At 41.0% G+C, this 19,336-nt stretch overlaps 1 protein-coding gene across 1 annotated transcript in view; it reads right to left on the minus strand.

Annotated features, from left to right (window-relative positions):
- Positions 1-5,518: 5,518 nt before the first annotated feature.
- SLC39A6 (solute carrier family 39 member 6) overlaps positions 5,519-19,336 on the minus strand; it is a 115,382-nt gene continuing 101,564 nt past the window's right edge. Inside the window, exons 8-9 of the mRNA XM_073630826.1 lie at positions 17,907-18,097; positions 5,519-15,145 (exon numbers count right to left, since the gene is read on the minus strand). Of these exons, the coding sequence (XP_073486927.1) occupies positions 14,993-15,145; positions 17,907-18,097 (344 nt within the window). The 3' untranslated portion in view covers positions 5,519-14,992. The remainder of the gene's footprint in view (positions 15,146-17,906; positions 18,098-19,336) is intronic.

A 19,336-nucleotide genomic window follows, 5' to 3' on the forward strand; every position in this document is an offset into this window, starting at 1 on the left:
GGGTGTCTACTTTCCAAAATAGGGTCATTTGGGGGGGTTTGTGCCACCTGGGCATTCCATGGCCTCCAAAACTGTGATAGGCAGTGAAGAGTGAAATCAAAAAATTACGCCCTTAGAAAGCCTGAAGGCGGTGCTTGTTTTTCGGGGTCCCGTGCGCGGCTAGGCTCCCAAAAAGTCTCACACATGTGGTATCCCCGTACTCAGGAGAAGCAACAAAATGTATTTTGGGGTGTAATTATACATATTCCCATGGCATGTTTGAGCAATATATCATTTAGTGACAACTTTGTGCAAAAAAAAAAAAAAATTGTCTTTTTCCCGCAACTTGTGTCACAATATAAAATATTCCATGGACTCGACATGCCTCTCAGCAAATAGCTTGGGGTGTCTACTTTCCAAAATGGGGTCATTTGGGGGGGTTTTGAACTGTCCTGGCATTTTATGCACAACATTTAGAAGCTTATGTCACACATCACCCACTCTTCTAACCACTTGAAGTCAAAGCCCTTTCTGACACTTTTTGTTTACATGAAAAAAATTATTTTTTTTGCAAGAAAATTACTTTGAACCCAGCAAATGCCCTACAGATTAAAATGGTGGGTGTTTCATTTTTTTTTTCACACAGTATTTGCGCAGCGATTTTTCAAACGCATTTTTTGGGGAAAAAACACACTTTTTTAAATTTTAATGCACTAAAACACACTATATTGCCCAAATGTTTGATGAAATAAAAAAGATGATCTTAGGCCGAGTACATGGATACCAAACATGACATGCTTTAAAATTGCGCACAAACGTGCAGTGGCAACAAAATCAATAAATTTTTAAAAGCCTTTACAGGTTACCACTTTATATTTACAGAGGAGGTCTACTGCTAAAATTACTACCCTCGATCTGACCTTCGCGGTGATACTTTTTTTTAATCATTTTTATTGTTATCCCAGGGAATGTAAATATCCCCTATGATAGCAATAGGTCGTGACAGGTACTCTTTTTTGAAAAAATTGGGGTATATTAGACCCTAGATCTCTCCTCTGCCCTCAAAGCATCTGACCACACCAAGATCGGTGTGATAAAATGCTTTCCCAATTTCACAATGGCGCTTTTTACATCCGGCGAAATCTAAGTCATGAAATGCTCGTAGCTTCCGGTTTCTTAGGCCATAGAGATGTTTGGAGCCACTCTGGTCTCTGATCAGCTCTATGGTCAGCTGGATGAATCACCAGCTGCATTCTCAGGTTCCCTGTTGAGACAGGAGAGCCAGAGAAAAACACGGAAGACGGTGGGGGGGCGGCATTCCCTCCCACTGCTTGTAAAAGCAGTCTAGAGGCTAATTAGCCGACAGGATTGCTTTTACATGAAAGCCGACCGCTGGCTGAAAAGAATACCAAGATGATACCTAAACCTGCAGGCATCATTCTGGTATAACCACTCAAAGTCGTGAATGGCGTACCTGAAGACAAAAAAATGGTTAACAATAAAGCACAGTAAACGGTAAAGTATAAAAAATTGCATACCTGAAAAGCAAACATGATAAAACATAATAACAATAAAACATTGCAGAATAGAATACAGTAAAAAAGAGCAGAACAATAGAGAGAGAATAGAGAGAGAGAGAACAATGAAATGAATACTATTTTTTTTTTTTTTATATATTTTTTTTTTTTTACACTTTTTTTTGTAACTGTAACTTTTATAACTGTAACCGGTTCCAGGTTTGGGTCTCTCAAAATGCGATGGCATCTTGAGAGACCCTGTGAAAGTGTTCCTAGTTTGTGCAATGCTGTACCCTACGCTAATACTCAACTAGTGCATGGTAGCGTTCAAAACATTCACCAATGCAAAGACCAGGATTGTCAGGACAGGAGGGAAAATAATAGCAGGTGTCACGCCTATATCCGTGCTTGCTGCAGACACATCTTTTTTTTTGGGGGGGGGGGGTTCGTTGGGTAGAGGTACTCGGGAGGACATAAAAAATGCCTCTCATGCAGCCGACTGCATTTGGTTGGGGATGTGAATGGGGGAAGTACGGGCGCTGCAGAAGTGGTGGGTTCCCAATTAGGATTGGCAAATGCAGCAGGAAGGGCATTATGGGCAGGACGGGCCTGTGTTTGTCTTCTTCTTGGTGGCAGTGGGACACTACTTGTGCTTGCCACCTCACCAGCTTGAACTGCACTTATGGGACTCGCCACGTCACCAAGTGTTACTACAGTGCTGGTTTGACTACGACCGGGGTGTACTAGGCTGCTGATGCTTGCCAGTTCACCAAAATGCTACCAAAAAAACCTGTTAGCGATCGCAGGGATCAGGCCTGACTCTGCGAACGCTGCAGTTATGCGTTTAGTGTTTTGTAAGTGACAGTGATCGATTGATACTGCACTTGGGTGGGCTGGGCTGGGCCAGGCCGGGCGGAGGGGCAAAAACGCAGGTGCTAGCAGGTATCTGGGCTGATCCCGCTAACACTGCCTTTTTGGGAACCCTAAACTGCTGGGGACGCTAGTATAGATCTGATCGGATCAGATATTGATCCGTTCAGATACTATACCACTAAGGGAGGCATATGCTGCGTGTGTGGGTGGGTGTTAGCGGTACTGGCGCTAATCTGACGCTGTCTGGGGCGAGGCATATCACCGCCGGGCGATCAGGGGGCTAAACCTTTATTCGGTAATAAACGGCAGGTGCCCTGACGCTATAAAACATAAACTAACCAGCGTCACCTGTAACAGTTGTACGGTGATCAGGGGTGAAAGATTTAACTAGGGGGCAATCAAGGGGTTAAAACATTTATTAGGTAGTATATGGGGGTCCCTGACGCTATAAAACGCTGACGCGAACCTAAATATTTACCTCCCTAACTAGCGTCACCAGCGACACTAATACAGCGATCAGAAAAATGATCGCTTAGCGACACTGGCGACAGGGGGGTGATCAAGGGGTTAAAAGTTTATTGGGGGGGCTAGCGGGGTACCCTAGACCTAAAGGGGGCTAATACTAACTGCCCTACCACACTAAATGTCACAAACTGACACCATGCAGTAATCAGAAAAAAAAAAAAACAAACTGCTTAGTGTAAAGTGTGCCTGGCATGTTCTACTGAGTGTGTTGTGTTGGTGCACTCACATTCCAGTCTTCTCTCCTCGGCGCCGGAACGGAAAATACAGAGGAGAGATGACATCATTTCCTTTGCTGCTGTTTAGCATACAGCAGCAGAGGAATGATTCTGATTGGCTGGGAGCGATCGCGAGGGGGGGGCCACGAATGGATGGCCTCCCCCTCATCTCTGAACACTCCCAGACCAAAGCTGACCGCCTCGGGCACCGGGGGGGGGGGGGGGTCCGATCGGACCCCCCACCCTCGGCAGGCAGATCACATACAGGTACGTGATTCTGCCTGCCCGTGCCATTCTGCCGACGTACATCGGCGTGAGGCGGTCGGCAAGTGGTTAAATGATTTTAGCAAATGGCTGCAATATAACAAAGCGTGAAAAATTTAAGGGGGTCTGAATACTTTCCGTCCCCACTGTGTGTGTGTGTGTGTGTGTGTATGGATAAAGAAAATATATATATATATATATATATATATATATATATATATATATTTATTTATTATGAAAAAGGGACATACCATATACATAAAAATACATGATATGCTTGGCAGCGAAACACATTGACGCACTAGGGCTCACATCATATATTATATTATTATTTTTTCATATCCCCATTGTTTACTGTGCCTTTAAAGTCCGACCTTGGGTCACGTTTTGGGACCCTGTTTTTCTGTATTTCCATTTGCTACAATGTAGTCACAAGAAAAGATATAATAAAATATTTACAAAAATGTGAGGGGTGTACTCGCTTTTGTAAAATACTAAACTCTCTCCATCTATCTCTATCATGCCAGTTGCCACAAAGCAGTCCGGCACTGGCAATTTCCATCATAGCCCAACCACATGGGTGTCTTGCTTTTTGACAGACTCCCTTCAATCACAATATATGGTAAACATCTTATTCAGGAAATGTGTTTTGACAAAAATAAAACAGAAGAGAAGACGACACAAGATGTATGAATGAATTTCATTTAATTTAATGTACAATACAGCATCTGGAAATGTGGAAGGAAAATCGCATGTAACATTTAAGACATGCACACAGGACCTTAGACAACGAAAAAAAAAAAAAAAAAAAACAGCAGCATAAACAGTTGCAATTTTACAAAGCCAAAAATGTTATATGTAGATGGAAAGATGAAACATTACACACATTTCAAAACATACTAACACTTGCACACTGGATCAAAAGCAAAGCTGTTGCCCAGAACATTCATCTAAAAGCTAAAGCCTGAAACAGCTCCCTTCTGCTCCAGCTTTCTGTGACCATTTTTATGAATCATTCCTTGCGCACATGTACATAAAAAGAACTGTTAACTGCAACCTTCATAAAAATATTTGAATTTAAATCATAACACAATGAGGAGTGTTTGCTTTCATTTTACATCAGACAACATTTAGACAATATTTGAACAGCCTTACACAGGCAGGTAAAGACTTCCACAAATTTAGAAAACCTTCCTTAAAAACTTTGCTTATAAATTTGCGGAACACACATTCTTGTACTCTTTCAGAAAACACAGTACATATTTCAAAAAGGCCACATTAGTTTTGGGTGAAGGGCAATTAGTGAAGTTAACATGCAATGATATTGTTCCTTCCACTTGGATAAATTGCCTAGTGATGATCTCCCCTAGTTGTTCTTGTAGGTCTATTAGGAATGGAGATGACACGAAAATTCTGACAAATACAGCAGATGATCATCATTGGTGCTAACAAAGGAATATTTAAATTAGTATGGAATACTTGGTTTTTATTTCATGCGCTTTATGAACTGGTTTACACTGGGAATTGCACATGAATGTGAGTGTGTTCCTCTGCGATTTAAGTGCAGTGTTTTTCAGCCCATTAAATCGCACTGCATCGCATGAAGGTAGTGCTGCTGTCTGCTGCCCCCTATACTCAATTCATCAAGAGTGGGGGCACTATAATATAGGTTTGTTAGGCCTAGTTCACACTGGCATTGAAAGCAGGGGTACTTTTAAAAAACACACTGCAACCAGATTGCATGTTACTTTGGTATCATGCAATCCAGTGCAGGTAACTGCACTGCATTTGCTATCTTATAGGGTCTCATTGACTTTAAACTGACACCTGCTGTAGATCGCAGACACGGCACATTTTAAACACGTTGTAGGGACCTCACATGGAATGCAGGTTTCCTGCACTGTGTTCCAGTGTAAACCGGCACTATATATTTTTCTCCAAATTACAAGCAAGCCAAGCTGACGAGCAAGACAGACAGTGATCAGACACCACTAGGGCTGCTTGAGCATCCAGAGCAGCTATTTTTATTTTAACAGTGTAAAACCGTATTGAATCCAAAACCAAAAATATAATATATTGCAGCTTACAAATAATTAGTTGCGGTGGCTTTATTCGTTTTCTTTTTTTTTTTTTTTTTGGGGGGGGGGGGGGGGGGGGGATTTTTTCTCTGTTTTCAGCTGGTGATCTGGGCAGTAAGGGCTTGTTAACATTTGCTCAAAATACTGACACTTAGCTATAGCGTTAATATGTGCATTCGATAAGCATTTAAAGAACATTAAAAACGCTCCCCCGAATCCCCTGTACGCATTTGTGACGCGGTTAACATGCATTTTTGGCACGTTAAAACCGCACCAAACACCTATTGTTAACTGTAATGTGCAAATGCACTGCAACTGCGCCACAAACGCACGTTACAATAGACTTTAATGGAAGGAGTTAAAATGCTCCAACACCTTTCAAACTCAACATGAAGCGTCAATTTTGAAGCAAAGCGGCACTAATACTTCACATTTTGATAATGTTAACAGCACTGTGGGCTGTCCATATTATCAACTGCATAGGTGTTTGAGGAATGTTAAAAACACCCCTTAAAGTGCTACTGAACCCACAACAGAAAAAAATATCTGTATATGCATTAAAGCATGCTTGCTATACAGTGGAACCTAAAGGGTTAATCCTGTGCATTGTGTAAGAAGTCTGTTTGCTCTTGTCTTCTCTGATCCTCCTTCTTCCGCAGTCCCTAATCCATTTGTTGATAGTACATAGCCTTAAGGAGACTCTGCACATGCTAAGTTTGCTGTGTATTGCTAGAGAGTTTTTTATTTTTTTCTTGTGAGGGTGCATTTGATCGGCGTAGGGCCAACCTGCACTGACCAGACAGAGGGTCAGGAGTCCTGCAGCCTCATAGGACAGTCAGAGTAGAAAACTCCTCTTACAAGCTTTAGCCAGACACTGATAGAAGCTGTAAGACTGCTATATACTGCTGAAGAGAAAAAAGGTATTTAGAAGTTTATATTTACTAAAATAATTTAATTTCCATGTTTGTGGGAGAGCAGAGATAGTGAATGCAAGGCCCTGGGTTTAGTAACACTTTAAACCCATGCTTTAAATGCCAATGTGAACTAGGCCTAACAAACCTATATTATAGTGCTCCCACTCTTGATAAATGAGTATAGGGGCTCAGCAAACAGCATTGCCAGTATGAGGGAAGAGAAATGTTAGATATACTAGCAGATTTGGAGACCATAACAAATTGAAGCTGAACTCTAGCTCACATTGCAGTTATACAAGCAGTCACAACAAAAGTTATTTTTCTTATGGGAAAGGTATGAATAAATTAAAGCTGATCATTGTAAGCACCTCTGTCAATGATAAATGGCTTGTCTCAACACGAACTGCTACATCTGCAGGAGAGCTTGTTCTGTTGAAAAACAACAGACTTACTGGCAGGATCACCAGGCGAAAATAGAAGAAAGAAAACCTAAAAAAGGAAAATCAATACAGCCATCATTTCTAATGCCGCGTACACACGGTCGGACTTTTCGTCTACAAAAGTCCAACGGACGCTGACGGACTAAAGCTGGCTGGTAATCCGATCGTGTGTGGGCTTCTCTGGACTTTCAACGGACTTTTTCAGCCTCAAATCCGACGGACTTTAGATTTGAAACATGCTTCAAATCTTTCCGACGGACTCGAGTCCGGTCGAAAAATCCGCTCGTCTGTATGCTAGTCTGACGGACAAAAACCCACGCTAGGGCAGCTATTGGCTACTGGCTATCAACTTCCTTAATTTAGTCCGGTGTACGTCATCACGTAAGAATTCGACGGACTTTTGTGTGATCGTGTGTAGGCAAGTCTGTTCGTTAGAAAGTCCGCCGCAAGTCCGCCGCAAGTCCGTCGAAAGTCCGTCGAAAGTCCGTCGAAAGTCCGTCGGACAGGCTGTCGGACTTTTGTAGCTGAAAAGTCCGACCGTGTGTACGCGGCATAAGAATCGGTTAGCCGTAATATAATAAAGACTTGCTTTTGGGTTTAATACCACTTTAAATACAAGGTACCCCTGGCAGTGTTGTAGTCTGTCCAAACCCGTCATTGTCGATTGACTTTTATGCATTTATGCAAAATTATAAATTGAGATATGTAAAAAAAAAAAAAAAAAAGTTTATACTGAATCCCATCATAACAAATACAGATGTCAGAATACAGTATTTTTCCTTCATGTGCTTCCTTAATAGCAGAATATTACACAGTGGAACCTCACAAGGTTCCCTAAACCCCCGAATGTAAGGTGGAGTTCTGAGTTAAATAATACACATTCTTGTAGGTTTTTTTCTACATAACCCAAGTAAGCAGCCTACCTTAAAAACTACAAGAACCACATGCAATATACAATTAAATTCAAGGTATCGTCAATTATTCTTAAACAGCCAGCCAATTATATCTGCATTACTTTATACACATTTTATCTGGAAAAAATGTAGCTATACAGAACTTTAGAAATCAGAATGCTTACATTCAAAATCATAATTTGATCAGGTTCCTCAAAGCCTAACATTTTACCGGACTTAAAGAGATACTGTCATCTGCCCATTTAAAACAGTGACACTGTCTGCCAATAGCCCACCCTCCACCCCAGCAATGTATGCTCACAGATCTACGCTCGCTCATCACTACCCTGCAGAAGGGGTCCACTCTGAGTATGCTTCAGTGTAGTAGCTAACCAAGGTGGATTTTGCCCTCTGTCCTCCAATTTGACATTCAGTCATGGCAACTCGGGCCTGAGCACTGTCACATAGAGGGTTACATTATTATTGCACAGATTTATATAGCGCCAACAGTTTGCGCAGCGCTTTACAACATGAGGGCAGACATTACAATTTGATACAAGAGGAATCAGAGGGCCCTGCTCATTAGAGCTTACAATCTAAAAGTTACATGCGCTCACACACCTGGAAGCCCCACTCTATGGAAGGTAGCAAGGGAGTTGCAAATAAAACTTGCTAGGGGGTTGGGGTTATCAGCAGACATTTTGTCTTCAATGTGCAGATCACAGGAGACATTTATTCCTTTGGAAAAATCTTTTATTCAAGCAAAAAAAAAAAAAAAAAACTGTTAAAATAAGTTTATTAATAAAATAAATAAGGCATAAGTAACCTGGCCCATTGGGGTAACACAAGATCTGCAAAATGTAACATATGCAAGATTTTTTCTAAGTGTAAATATTAGTTAAGTGCACACTAGGCAACAGTATGTAAACCTAAATCAATCAGCAACATCTAAGTTGGTCTTTGGCATGTACATGGCCATATATTCTAAAGCTCCCAATCAAAAATAAGTTTTACTTTACCAGTAAAGGAAAAACTGGAGGAAAACTTGAAGCTTGACAACAGTAAAGATTGTGCAACTGTATCTCAAATCAACATAAAAAGATTGACAGCAATAATTGACCTGCATTTATTTCCTCCTTTACAGTGGTTGTAAACCCAGTTCATGAAATTTGAACCAAGCACATATATCTGCAGTGTTTACTTATCTGTCTCCAAAGCTCTAAGTGTCATTTCTCTCTGGTACTCCGTGTTCCTCTGTTATCAGCATAGGTCACTTCTGAAAAGTTCTCCCACATGAGAGAACATTAGCTAAAAATTTGTATCAGGGAGGGAGATAAGCAGGGAGCTTGTCTATTCAGAATACAGCTTTCCATGTTACTTCGTTCCGCTGCCTATGTGGGGGGGCGGGGGGTGTCCCTTTCCTACAATCAGCTCTCACACAGTGCAAGTCCAGTCTCCCCACCCACCCTGATGTACTGCTGAATAATGAAGAAAGATTTTTAACATGATCTGCACTTTTCAAAGGGTGTAAGGAGAGTAAGACCCACATACATACAAGCAAAACTTACGTAGGAGGATTTGCTTCATCTCTGTGTATCATCTGAGGCTGTTCACTTCACTGGGTATATGTGAGGGTTTACAACCACTTTAACATACATGGCTTGTAGCATATTACTCTGGCTTAATAGCATAACCTTCTTGTTTTGAACCATATTGTAACTATACTATCTCCCGTTAGATTGTAAAGCACTGCACAAACTGCTGGTGTTATATAAATATAACAGATTGAATTTATTTAGAATTTACAGCAGGTATTTATATAGTGCCGACAATTTACCCAGTGCTTTACATATTGTACATTCACATCAGTCCCTACCCTCAAGGAGCTTACAATCTAGGGTCCCTATCTCACATGGACACATAGACATACGTTGGCCAATTTGGACAGGAGCCATATGCTGCTAGTACAGCCATAGCAATAGTCCACCTTTAAAAAAATTTTTTTAAAATGAATAAATGCACCCACCTTATTAAAAAACCTTGTGCGTTTATAAAATTCAAGCCTGTAGAGCACTGCAAAAATGATCAGGGTACCGTACGTGCAATGCACAGGCTCCCGCATGGTTTGCCTCCAGCCCTAAGTTTTTACAGAGATAACGACTGTAGTTTACGTGGGTTAAGAAAACATTGGACTACATGTGCAATGATGTCCCTGAACTTGTACCGGTGCAATCTGTGAGTACCCCTGCTGCAGTGGGCAAATTGGACTTGTAGTCTTCCCATCCACAGGATCTCTGAACGGATGATACGATTGGGTGGACAGAGCCACACTAAATTGTAAATACAACAGAATGCTACAGGGAGAAGCACTCTGAAAATCAGGTGAGGGTTCAGCGGTTTGAGGGTTGGGTAATATGATCCTAAATATGGGTGTAAAATTAGATATGGTCAAAAAGGTGGAAAATGTCTTTAGAGCCCATATACACCAGATGTGGTGGGGCTGCTCTGGTAGCCATTTCCAACGCAGTCCTAACGCCCAGACAAGGCAAAATGCATGCACATAGTTTGTTTTTCATTGCAGTGGCAATGGAAATTATCATCGCTACACACCTTTGTGGTGAACAGAACACTATTGATATGTCCCTTGTGACAATTCAATACATTTCTGTGGAAAAACAAAAACAAAACAGTATGATGCACCAGGATCAGCTCATCACACATAGGGTACACCAGTAGCTGTGCATGCAGCATAGCTCGCTGGTGTGAACAGGCCCTTAAAGAAGGCAATTTGCAATATCTGACAAGCGGCTTCACAGTCCTGCATTAAAGCCATATTAAATCAAAAAATGTGATATATTGCAGCTTACCAATCATTAGATGTGGTACCTGCATTCATTTTCTTATTTTAGATTTTTTTTTTTTCAATCTGTTTTTAACCTGGTAATCTGGCCAGTAACACACCTTCTGTAAAGAATGCTCCCACTCCAAATGAAGGAACACAGGGGCACCTTTGGAAAGCAGCACTGTTAATCTAGGGGGAGGGGAGTGTCAGATGCACTAGCAGATTTAGATACACCAACTAATTAAAGCTGAACTTCAGATAACCACTTTAGAGGCAGCTACAGCAACAAGGAGCTTACAATCTAGGGTCCCTATCTCACATGGACACATAGACATACGTTGGCCAATTTGGACAGGAGCCATATGCTGCTAGTACAGCCATAGCAATAGTCCACCTTTAAAAAAAAATTTTTTTAAATGAATAAATGCACCCACCTTATTAAAAAACCTTGTGCGTTTATAAAATTCAAGCCTGTAGAGCACTGCAAAAATGATCAGGGTACCGTACGTGTAATGCACAGGCTCCCGCATGGTTTGCCTCCAGCCCTAAGTTTTTACAGAGATAACGACTGTAGTTTACGTGGGTTAAGAAAACATTGGACTACATGTGCAATGATGTCCCTGAACTTGTACCGGTGCAATCTGTGAGTACCCCTGCTGCAGTGGGCAGATTGGACTTGTAGTCTTCCCATCCACAGGATCTCTGAACGGATGATATGATTGGGTGGACAGAGCCACACTAAATTGTAAATACAACAGAATGCTACAGGGAGAAGCACTCTGAAAATCAGGTGAGGGTTCAGCGGTTTGAGGGTTGGGTAATATGATCCTAAATATGGGTGTAAAATTAAATATGGTCAAAAAGGTGGAAAATGTCTTTAGAGCCCATATACACCAGATGTGGTGGGGCTGCTCTGGTAGCCATTTCCAACGCAGTCCTAACGCCCAGACAAGGCAAAATGCATGCACATAGTTTGTTTTTCATTGCAGTGGCAATGGAAATTATCATTGCTACACACCTTTGTGGTGAACAGAACACTATTGATATGTCCCTTGTGACAATTCAATACATTTCTGTGGAAAAACAAAAACAAAACAGTATGATGCACCAGGATCAGCTCATCACACATAGGGTACACCAGTAGCTGTGCATGCAGCATAGCTCGCTGGTGTGAACAGGCCCTTAAAGAAGGCAATTTGCAATATCTGACAAGCGGCTTCACAGTCCTGCATTAAAGCCATATTAAATCAAAAAATGTGATATATTGCAGCTTACCAATCATTAGATGTGGTACCTGCATTCATTTTCTTATTTTAGATTTTTTTTTTTCAATCTGTTTTTAACCTGGTAATCTGGCCAGTAACACACCTTCTGTAAAGAATGCTCCCACTCCAAATGAAGGAACACAGGGGCACCTTTGGAAAGCAGCACTGTTAATCTAGGGGGAGGGGAGTGTCAGATGCACTAGCAGATTTAGATAAACCAACTAATTAAAGCTGAACTTCAGATAACCACTTTAGAGGCAGCTACAGCAACAGTTTTTTTCCTTTTTGAGGTACATTTTTACATAAACAAAAGCTGACTGTTGTAAGCACCACTGTTCATAGTAAATGGTTTCTCTTAACCATGTAACTGCCACATCTGCAGGACAGCTTGTTCTGTTGAAAAACAGACTTACTGGCCCAAGGAAAACTAATCCAGCCACCACATCTAGGAACTGGTAAGCTGCAAAATAATAAAAGGTTTGCTTTTGGGGTTAATACCACTTTGAAACGATTCCATTACACTAACTTGACTTAATGGTGTACAAACAAGCGTGGCATCATGCAGCATTTAAGTGTTCTTAATGACACAGAATATTATTATAACATTAATATGCAACATATATATTTCTTGTTTTAATGGAAGCACCATCCATCGAGAGAAGACTACAAAGTTATGCCACAAATAAAAATGTTAACACAGGCCTACTGATACACGCCATCTGCGTGTAATCATGTGACTCCCACTAAAATCTTCATTCAGTCACTGAAGGAATCCGGTAATAGAGCTCACTTTCCATCTACCCCTACAAGATTTTCACCTTTGGAGCACCATTAGCATGCAAATAGCTAGTGTATGCTCAATCTGATACCCACTAACAATGAACTTTGAAGTTTGTCCAGACTTGCTCTTAAGAACAAAAAAAATAGTTCATTATGAGTATGTCAGACTGCATTAATTAATGCATAATACTCAAAACTTTTTTTCTTAAAGTGCAACTCTGTTTTGTGACATAATTTGGAGCTGCAGAACAGGGTAGTGAAATATAAAATTTATAAATAGAATGAATGTTTTACCTTATTTTCATAATTAGCCTATATAGGCTTTCAAAATATCCCCTGTACCGTTAAAATGTTCATATTTCACCTAATGGCATGGGTTTTCAGTTGCCAATCATCTACAGTTAACTAGAAATTATTCAAAGAAGCACAATATTACATGGCTGCTGCAGTTCTTGCATGCAAACCATCAAAGTTTTAACATTCTGGTTTTGGCATAGTAAAAATTTACACAAAATTTTAGTTAGGAAGTAGAGTTACACTTTCAAGCCCAATTCCACCTCTACTGCCACCCCATACATCAACAAAATTCAGAGCATACATGCCTTAAATCCAGCTGTCTTTTGAGCGGTTATATGACGATACCCGTGCTGCTTCGTGTCCAACAGCAGCTGTGGGTGGTCTTTACTCATGCATGAAAAGAGCTCACTTAATGTGTGACTTTCTGTGCAGCCCCTAAGGTGTATGTCTGTGACCACCTAGACTTACAAGAAGTGGGTTGGATGATGGGGAGTGTCATTCAACCCAGAAAAGGACCAGTGCTTGATGGCTGGAATGGGCAGTGCTTTTAAATTTTTGTTGTAAGGGTGGAACAAATCTTTAAGTCTTTCACTGGAAATTATTATAATCAATGACCCCCCCTAATGGTCTTGCAGTTGTTACCGACACTATATATGTATACATGTAGCACCCTCTACCTTTAGGTAGGTGCTTTATGGTATTTTTTTGATAGAGTAGGATATACAGACAAGTTAATTTGTCCAGGCCTGTGTTCTTTGCTAGGCCTGGATGGTAATTTGGGGTTGGAAGTGTCAGAATAGAAGGGGGTGTGGCCGCCTACATTTGGGCTCAGGAAAACCTTCTCTGCTTGACGGTGGATTTTGCTGGAGAGAGAGAATGGGCTGAGACCTGAGTGGCAGGAAACCCATGTGAGAGGATTGACCAATGGTTAATTTCTTCGGTCAAGGGGAGGTCTCACATAAAAGGGGGGGGGGGGGGTCACATGCTCTCTTCGTAGATTCAGTTCGGGATTCAGAGTCCACAAGTTAGGCCCAGTGGCCCGGGAGTTCAGAGATCTCAGAGCCCTGGTGCCGGAAGAGGATCCAGGGGGGCCGAGAGCCTAGGCCCTGGATAAGGAGTCAGCACGTAGTCGACAAAGAACCACCGGACGCTCCCATGCAGGGAGGTGCCAGTCAAGAAAAGGAGGAAGTAGGAGCAAAGCGGCAGACGAAAACCTGGGTGATCGACTTTCAGTGATTAGAACATGGACTGTTGATTGGGAGAGAGAGAGCAATTCTAATACAATTTCTAATACGTTCAAGTACCTAAAGGATGTTGGTATGCGGGTCATAAGGAAGGTAGTGTAGGTGTTGACCTTAAGGAACCAATACCCCAAAAGAAGAATATCGAGTTAAGCGGAGGAGCTATTCAGAGTAGTGAATCCTCAGCTAGATATGTTAAAGAAGCTGTAAGCAATAAGCTGCAGTGGGAAATCATTACCGGAGACATTATTCAGAGTAATGTTCACCTGTGGGATTCAGCGAGTGCTGCATTACACAAAAGTAAAGGAACCAGGAAAGGATTAAAACAACCGTCCGGCAACAATACGGGCCTCATGGGGCATCTCATATACTTCACTGGAGAGCCTCAAGGATTAATCCCGAATAAAGTAACTTTGACTGTTTGGTGTTATGTGGGTGCATGGGAAATCAGAAGCAGAGTGATTGGCAAAGGTAAGGAACTAAAACTCAGCAGCTCCCAAGGGACACAGACACACAAAAATGCTAAAAATAGAGAGAAATAATAAAACACAAATATATAACACATTAACAAAAGATTCAAAAACTAGATTTGCCAATGGTAGATATGGACATACATAAAACATTTTCTATTTAGACTGCGTCTATTAAATATGTAAAAAAAAAAATATATATATATATGAGTTTGGCACAAACTGTTTGTTTGCTAATGACTTTTGCAGTCTTACTGTATCTTCTCTGAAGTCACTAAGCGTAACTTTTTTTACAATTAGTATAAAAATAGATATGCTTACTGCATAAAAAAAGAAAAAAAAAATGAAAAAAAAAAAATACTTTGCTGTGTGAATTTGATGACCACAGGCAACCTATAGTTATAGGTTAACAGTGAAAAAAATTCTAGGTTCAAATACAGAAATAACCAACATTATGAAAAATCCTAAAAGAATTCCCGCATTCTGCAAGAGAAAATATCCCCAACGACTGCAGCCATGGTCGCTTGCATCATTGTGCAACATCTCAGGTACCTGCAAACCATAAACAAGGATTAGGTTTCAGTACACTGGCCAGAGAAACAAGGATCATCTGTATGTGTCCTAACACTAAAGTCACAACACAAGAATAGAATATTACATATACTGTATAGAAATTCAGCTATATTATGCAATACAATAGAACCTCAGATTACGAGCATAAGCCATCCCAGGAGTATGCTCATAATTCAATGTACTCGCATATCAAAGCAAGTTTTCCTATTGAAGTCAATGGAAACTAAAATAATTTGTTCCGCATTGACTTCAATGAGATGCAATACCGCATGTGGCCAGAGGCGGGGGGCGCCAGAGAGCCTCGGAAACGCCCGAAAAGGCCCGAGGGACACTTCGGCTGACCTCAACAAACCTCAGAAAGACTCCGTTCACGAGCCTCTCCGAGGTTTGCAGAGGTCAACCGAAATGTCCTCGGGCCTTTCCGTGCATTTCCGAACGGCGCTGATTGGCTCCGGCGCCCCCCACCTCAGGCCAAAAGCGGTACTGCACACCGATTTTGGCCTGAATCCTGCTCGTTTTGCGAGACAACATTCGCAAACAGAGTTAGGAATTTTTGAAATACAGTGCTCGGTTTGCGAAACGCTCGTTAACCACGTTACTCGCAAACCGAGGTTCCACTGTATATAGGCATCCGAACAATGTTACAAAGTAATAGTACAAAGTACTGCTATAACTAAAATCTGATATATAAAAAACAAAAATACTACTCTTTGAGAACTGTCAGATCTAACATGCACACATGGGGGAATACCCATGCACAAACATTCTACAGGTCTCAGCTCCCGTCGACCACGGTGATATCATGTTATTTGTTGTTGGTAACCGTAGTACAGCCCAGAAACAATAGTGTCAGTGTTTTAGGTAGGACAAAAAAAAAAAAAGCAGCAAAATGTGCACTAATTTAAAAAAAAAAAAAAAAAGGGAGTATCCTGCCCAAAATATACTGATCCTGACCTTTGACCATTACTTTACTAACCCTGGCACTGACCTAGATCAAACCTCAAGGCGGACACCACCCACATCCAATTCACAGAACATTTTAAAAAGATGTTCTTTTCAATGGGTTTGGTTCACATATGTGCGCTGCATCAGCAGTTCGCATTGCACAAAAAACGTGCGCTTTCTAGGTAGTGCGGTGGGAATTGCAGGCACATAGTCTTTAGTGGGAATGCATCTGATTCGCAGATGTGTTCTGTTCTGAACACAAATCCTCTCCACCTTCTCACTACACCTCCTCGCTCTCCCTGGTCAGCTGATCCGCAGCTACAACAGAGAGAAACTGCTGAATGAATCATTTTCATCTTCGCAGGGATAACGGAACTGCAATTTGCACCGCACATGTGTGGACCCAGCCTAAAGGGGTTGGAAAGGCAGAAGATTTTTTTATCTTAATGCATTCTACAGTATGCATTAAGCTAAAAAGCCTTCTGTGTGCAGCAGCCCCCCTAACACTTACCTGAGGTCCCTCTGTCCAGCGATGTCAACGAGTGTCTCAGCCGTCCGAGATTCTGCCTCCTGATTGGCTTGACACAGCAGCGGCGCCATTGGCTGTTGTTGCTGTCAAAGTCAGCTAGCCAATCAGGTGAGAGAGGGGACAGGGGCAAGGGGCTTCGTATCTGAATGGACACAGGGAGCTGTGACTTGGCTTGGGTGCCCTCATAGCAAGTTGCTTGCTGTAGGGGCACTCAACAGGAGGGAGGGGCCAGGATCACAGAAGACGGACCCGAGAAGAGGAGGATCTGAACTGCTCTGTGCAGAGCCACTGCAATAGAGTAAGTATAACATGTTTGTTATTTTTATTCAAAAAAAAAAAAAGAGAGACTTTACAATTCCTTTAATCTGGGTATTTTTTCTTTAATTTTTTTATTAATTTTACACACCCTGTTTTTTCTCTCTGCAAGGAGAGAGAAAGATACAATGCATCTTACCTCTCCAATCACAGAGACAAAAGACAGACAGGGGCTGACTTCACAGTGATTGATCACTGTGGTAGCCAATCAGAGGGAGTTCAGGGTTCTGATCGTTAGTTCGGGACCTGGGGGCCTCCGCACAACCCCAGTCTCTGTGCTAGGAGCACGCCCCCAGCACAAAGACAATTGTGCATATATGCAGCCCCATGGCAAAAAGCCTAGTACAGTGAGGCCACATATATGTGTTATATTGGCGTGAAGGGGTTAGGGAAGACAGCATGAACAAGAAGCGGTGGGACCTGAATATTACAGGAGTTAAATTTCTCTTTAAAGTGTAGTACGTTAGAAGAGGGATAGACAGACAGCAGATACCATATCAAAACTTTTGTCTTTCTGTCAGTTGGCAATCCAGCGCTAGTACTTTTGCTGCTATTCATCACCAATATATAGCATGTAGTAGTAGATGGATAATTTTATCTACCTACTTCTCTCATAAGCTTTCCTGTTACTTCCCTGAGACCGCATTAAAAAAACACTAAGTTCAAACACTTTATCAATTCTGTTCTTGTGACTTATGGTTCTATTCTGTCTTTGGAGATTTTTTAATGCAGCATGCATTTACCAGTTGATCTTATTCTGCTTTTTGCTGAACTCTACATTCTGGTTTAGAATATCTACTCTTTTGTTCTTCAGCAGAGCTGTGGGAAGAGGGGGAAGAAGTCCATAGCAGCTACATTCAATCTTTTCTGTCACCACTAGTAAATGTTAAGAGCCCCACATACCAAGGTTTGTAAAATCTAGTATACATAATATTAAAAACACGCACTTACCATATCAACAAAAGCAACATACATGAATAGCCCTGCTGTAAGAGCAAAGATCCACATTGAAACATTCTCTGCATAATGACCTATCAGAATCCCAGTTATCATACCCAGGTATGCAAGCATAGCAGACAAGGCGTTGTATAACACCGCTTGTTTTACAGTCATTCCAGCTTTCAGGAGGACTGCAAAATCCCCTGGGAAAAAAAAAAAAAAGTGAAGAAACATGGTCACTAAACCATAAAAGCACACATAAGAGAAATTACAGATCAACATTCTTTATAGTTTCTGAACAGCGGACTATCCAGGCTTAAAAAGTTCAAAATAAGCTTAAAAGCTTATAAAACTACAAAGGCACAGGAGTCATACTTACTAGTCCTGGGAATTCATGAATTGGAATAGCGTAATTATGTGGTGTTCAGGAATTATTAAAAAAGTGAAATATTTTCTGAGGACAGAACTTGTATGGTAATACATAGAAACAGTGGCATGCAAGCACAGAGTGCACACCAGCCAGATGAGTATATTTGGGAAATAGTCATCACCATTCTTTAAAATCAGCCCATCATCCTGAAATAGGATACACCATGTAATCTTCACAGCTTCCACTTGTGTGGCCATCAATGAGCCAAAAGCTGATAATCATTAAGGTGCCACAGGCTATCATTACCCACAGGCCTTTAGTTTTCATATTACTACATAATCATAGAACTATAGTTAATTCTAAGAAATTCTTGAACAGAGAATTTACCAACCATTTAACAGAAGCCAGGTTATCTCCATTGTATCAAGGAACTATTTATTAGGTTAACATCACCATCATCATACAAGTCAATGTTTCAGGTCTGGCTGGGGCCCTTTTAATCACTTAAGGACTGGAAGGATTTACCCCCTTAATGACCAGGCCATTTTTTGCGATACGGCACTGCGTCACTGACAATTGCGCAGTCATGCGACGTTGTACCCACACAAAATTGATGTCATTTTTTTCCCCACAAATGGAGGTTTCTTTTGGTGGTATTAGATCACCTCTGCGTTATTTTTTTGCGCTATAAACAAAAAAGGTGACAATTTTGAAAAAAAAAGCTATTTTTTTTTTATTACTATAATAAATAATTAAAAAAATATATATAAAAAAGTCTTCCTTGGTTTAGGAAAAAAATGAAAATAAATATCACAAGCAGTGTATATGGATTGGTTTGCGCAAAAGTTATAGCTTCTACAAAATAGGTTATAGATTTATGGCATTTTTATTTTTACTAGTAATGGCGGTGATCAGCAATTTTTAGCGGCACTGCGACATTCAGATTGGACACTTTTTAAATCTTTTGGGGATCATTGACATTTATACAGCGATCACTGCTAAAAATAGCTACCGATTACTGTATAAATGTCACTGGCAGGGAAGTGGTGATCACTAGGAACAGCAGATCTCC

The sequence above is a fragment of the Aquarana catesbeiana genome, linkage group LG05, assembly GCF_042186555.1.
Source record: "Aquarana catesbeiana isolate 2022-GZ linkage group LG05, ASM4218655v1, whole genome shotgun sequence".
In the NCBI taxonomy this organism is placed as follows: Eukaryota; Metazoa; Chordata; class Amphibia; order Anura; family Ranidae; genus Aquarana; species Aquarana catesbeiana.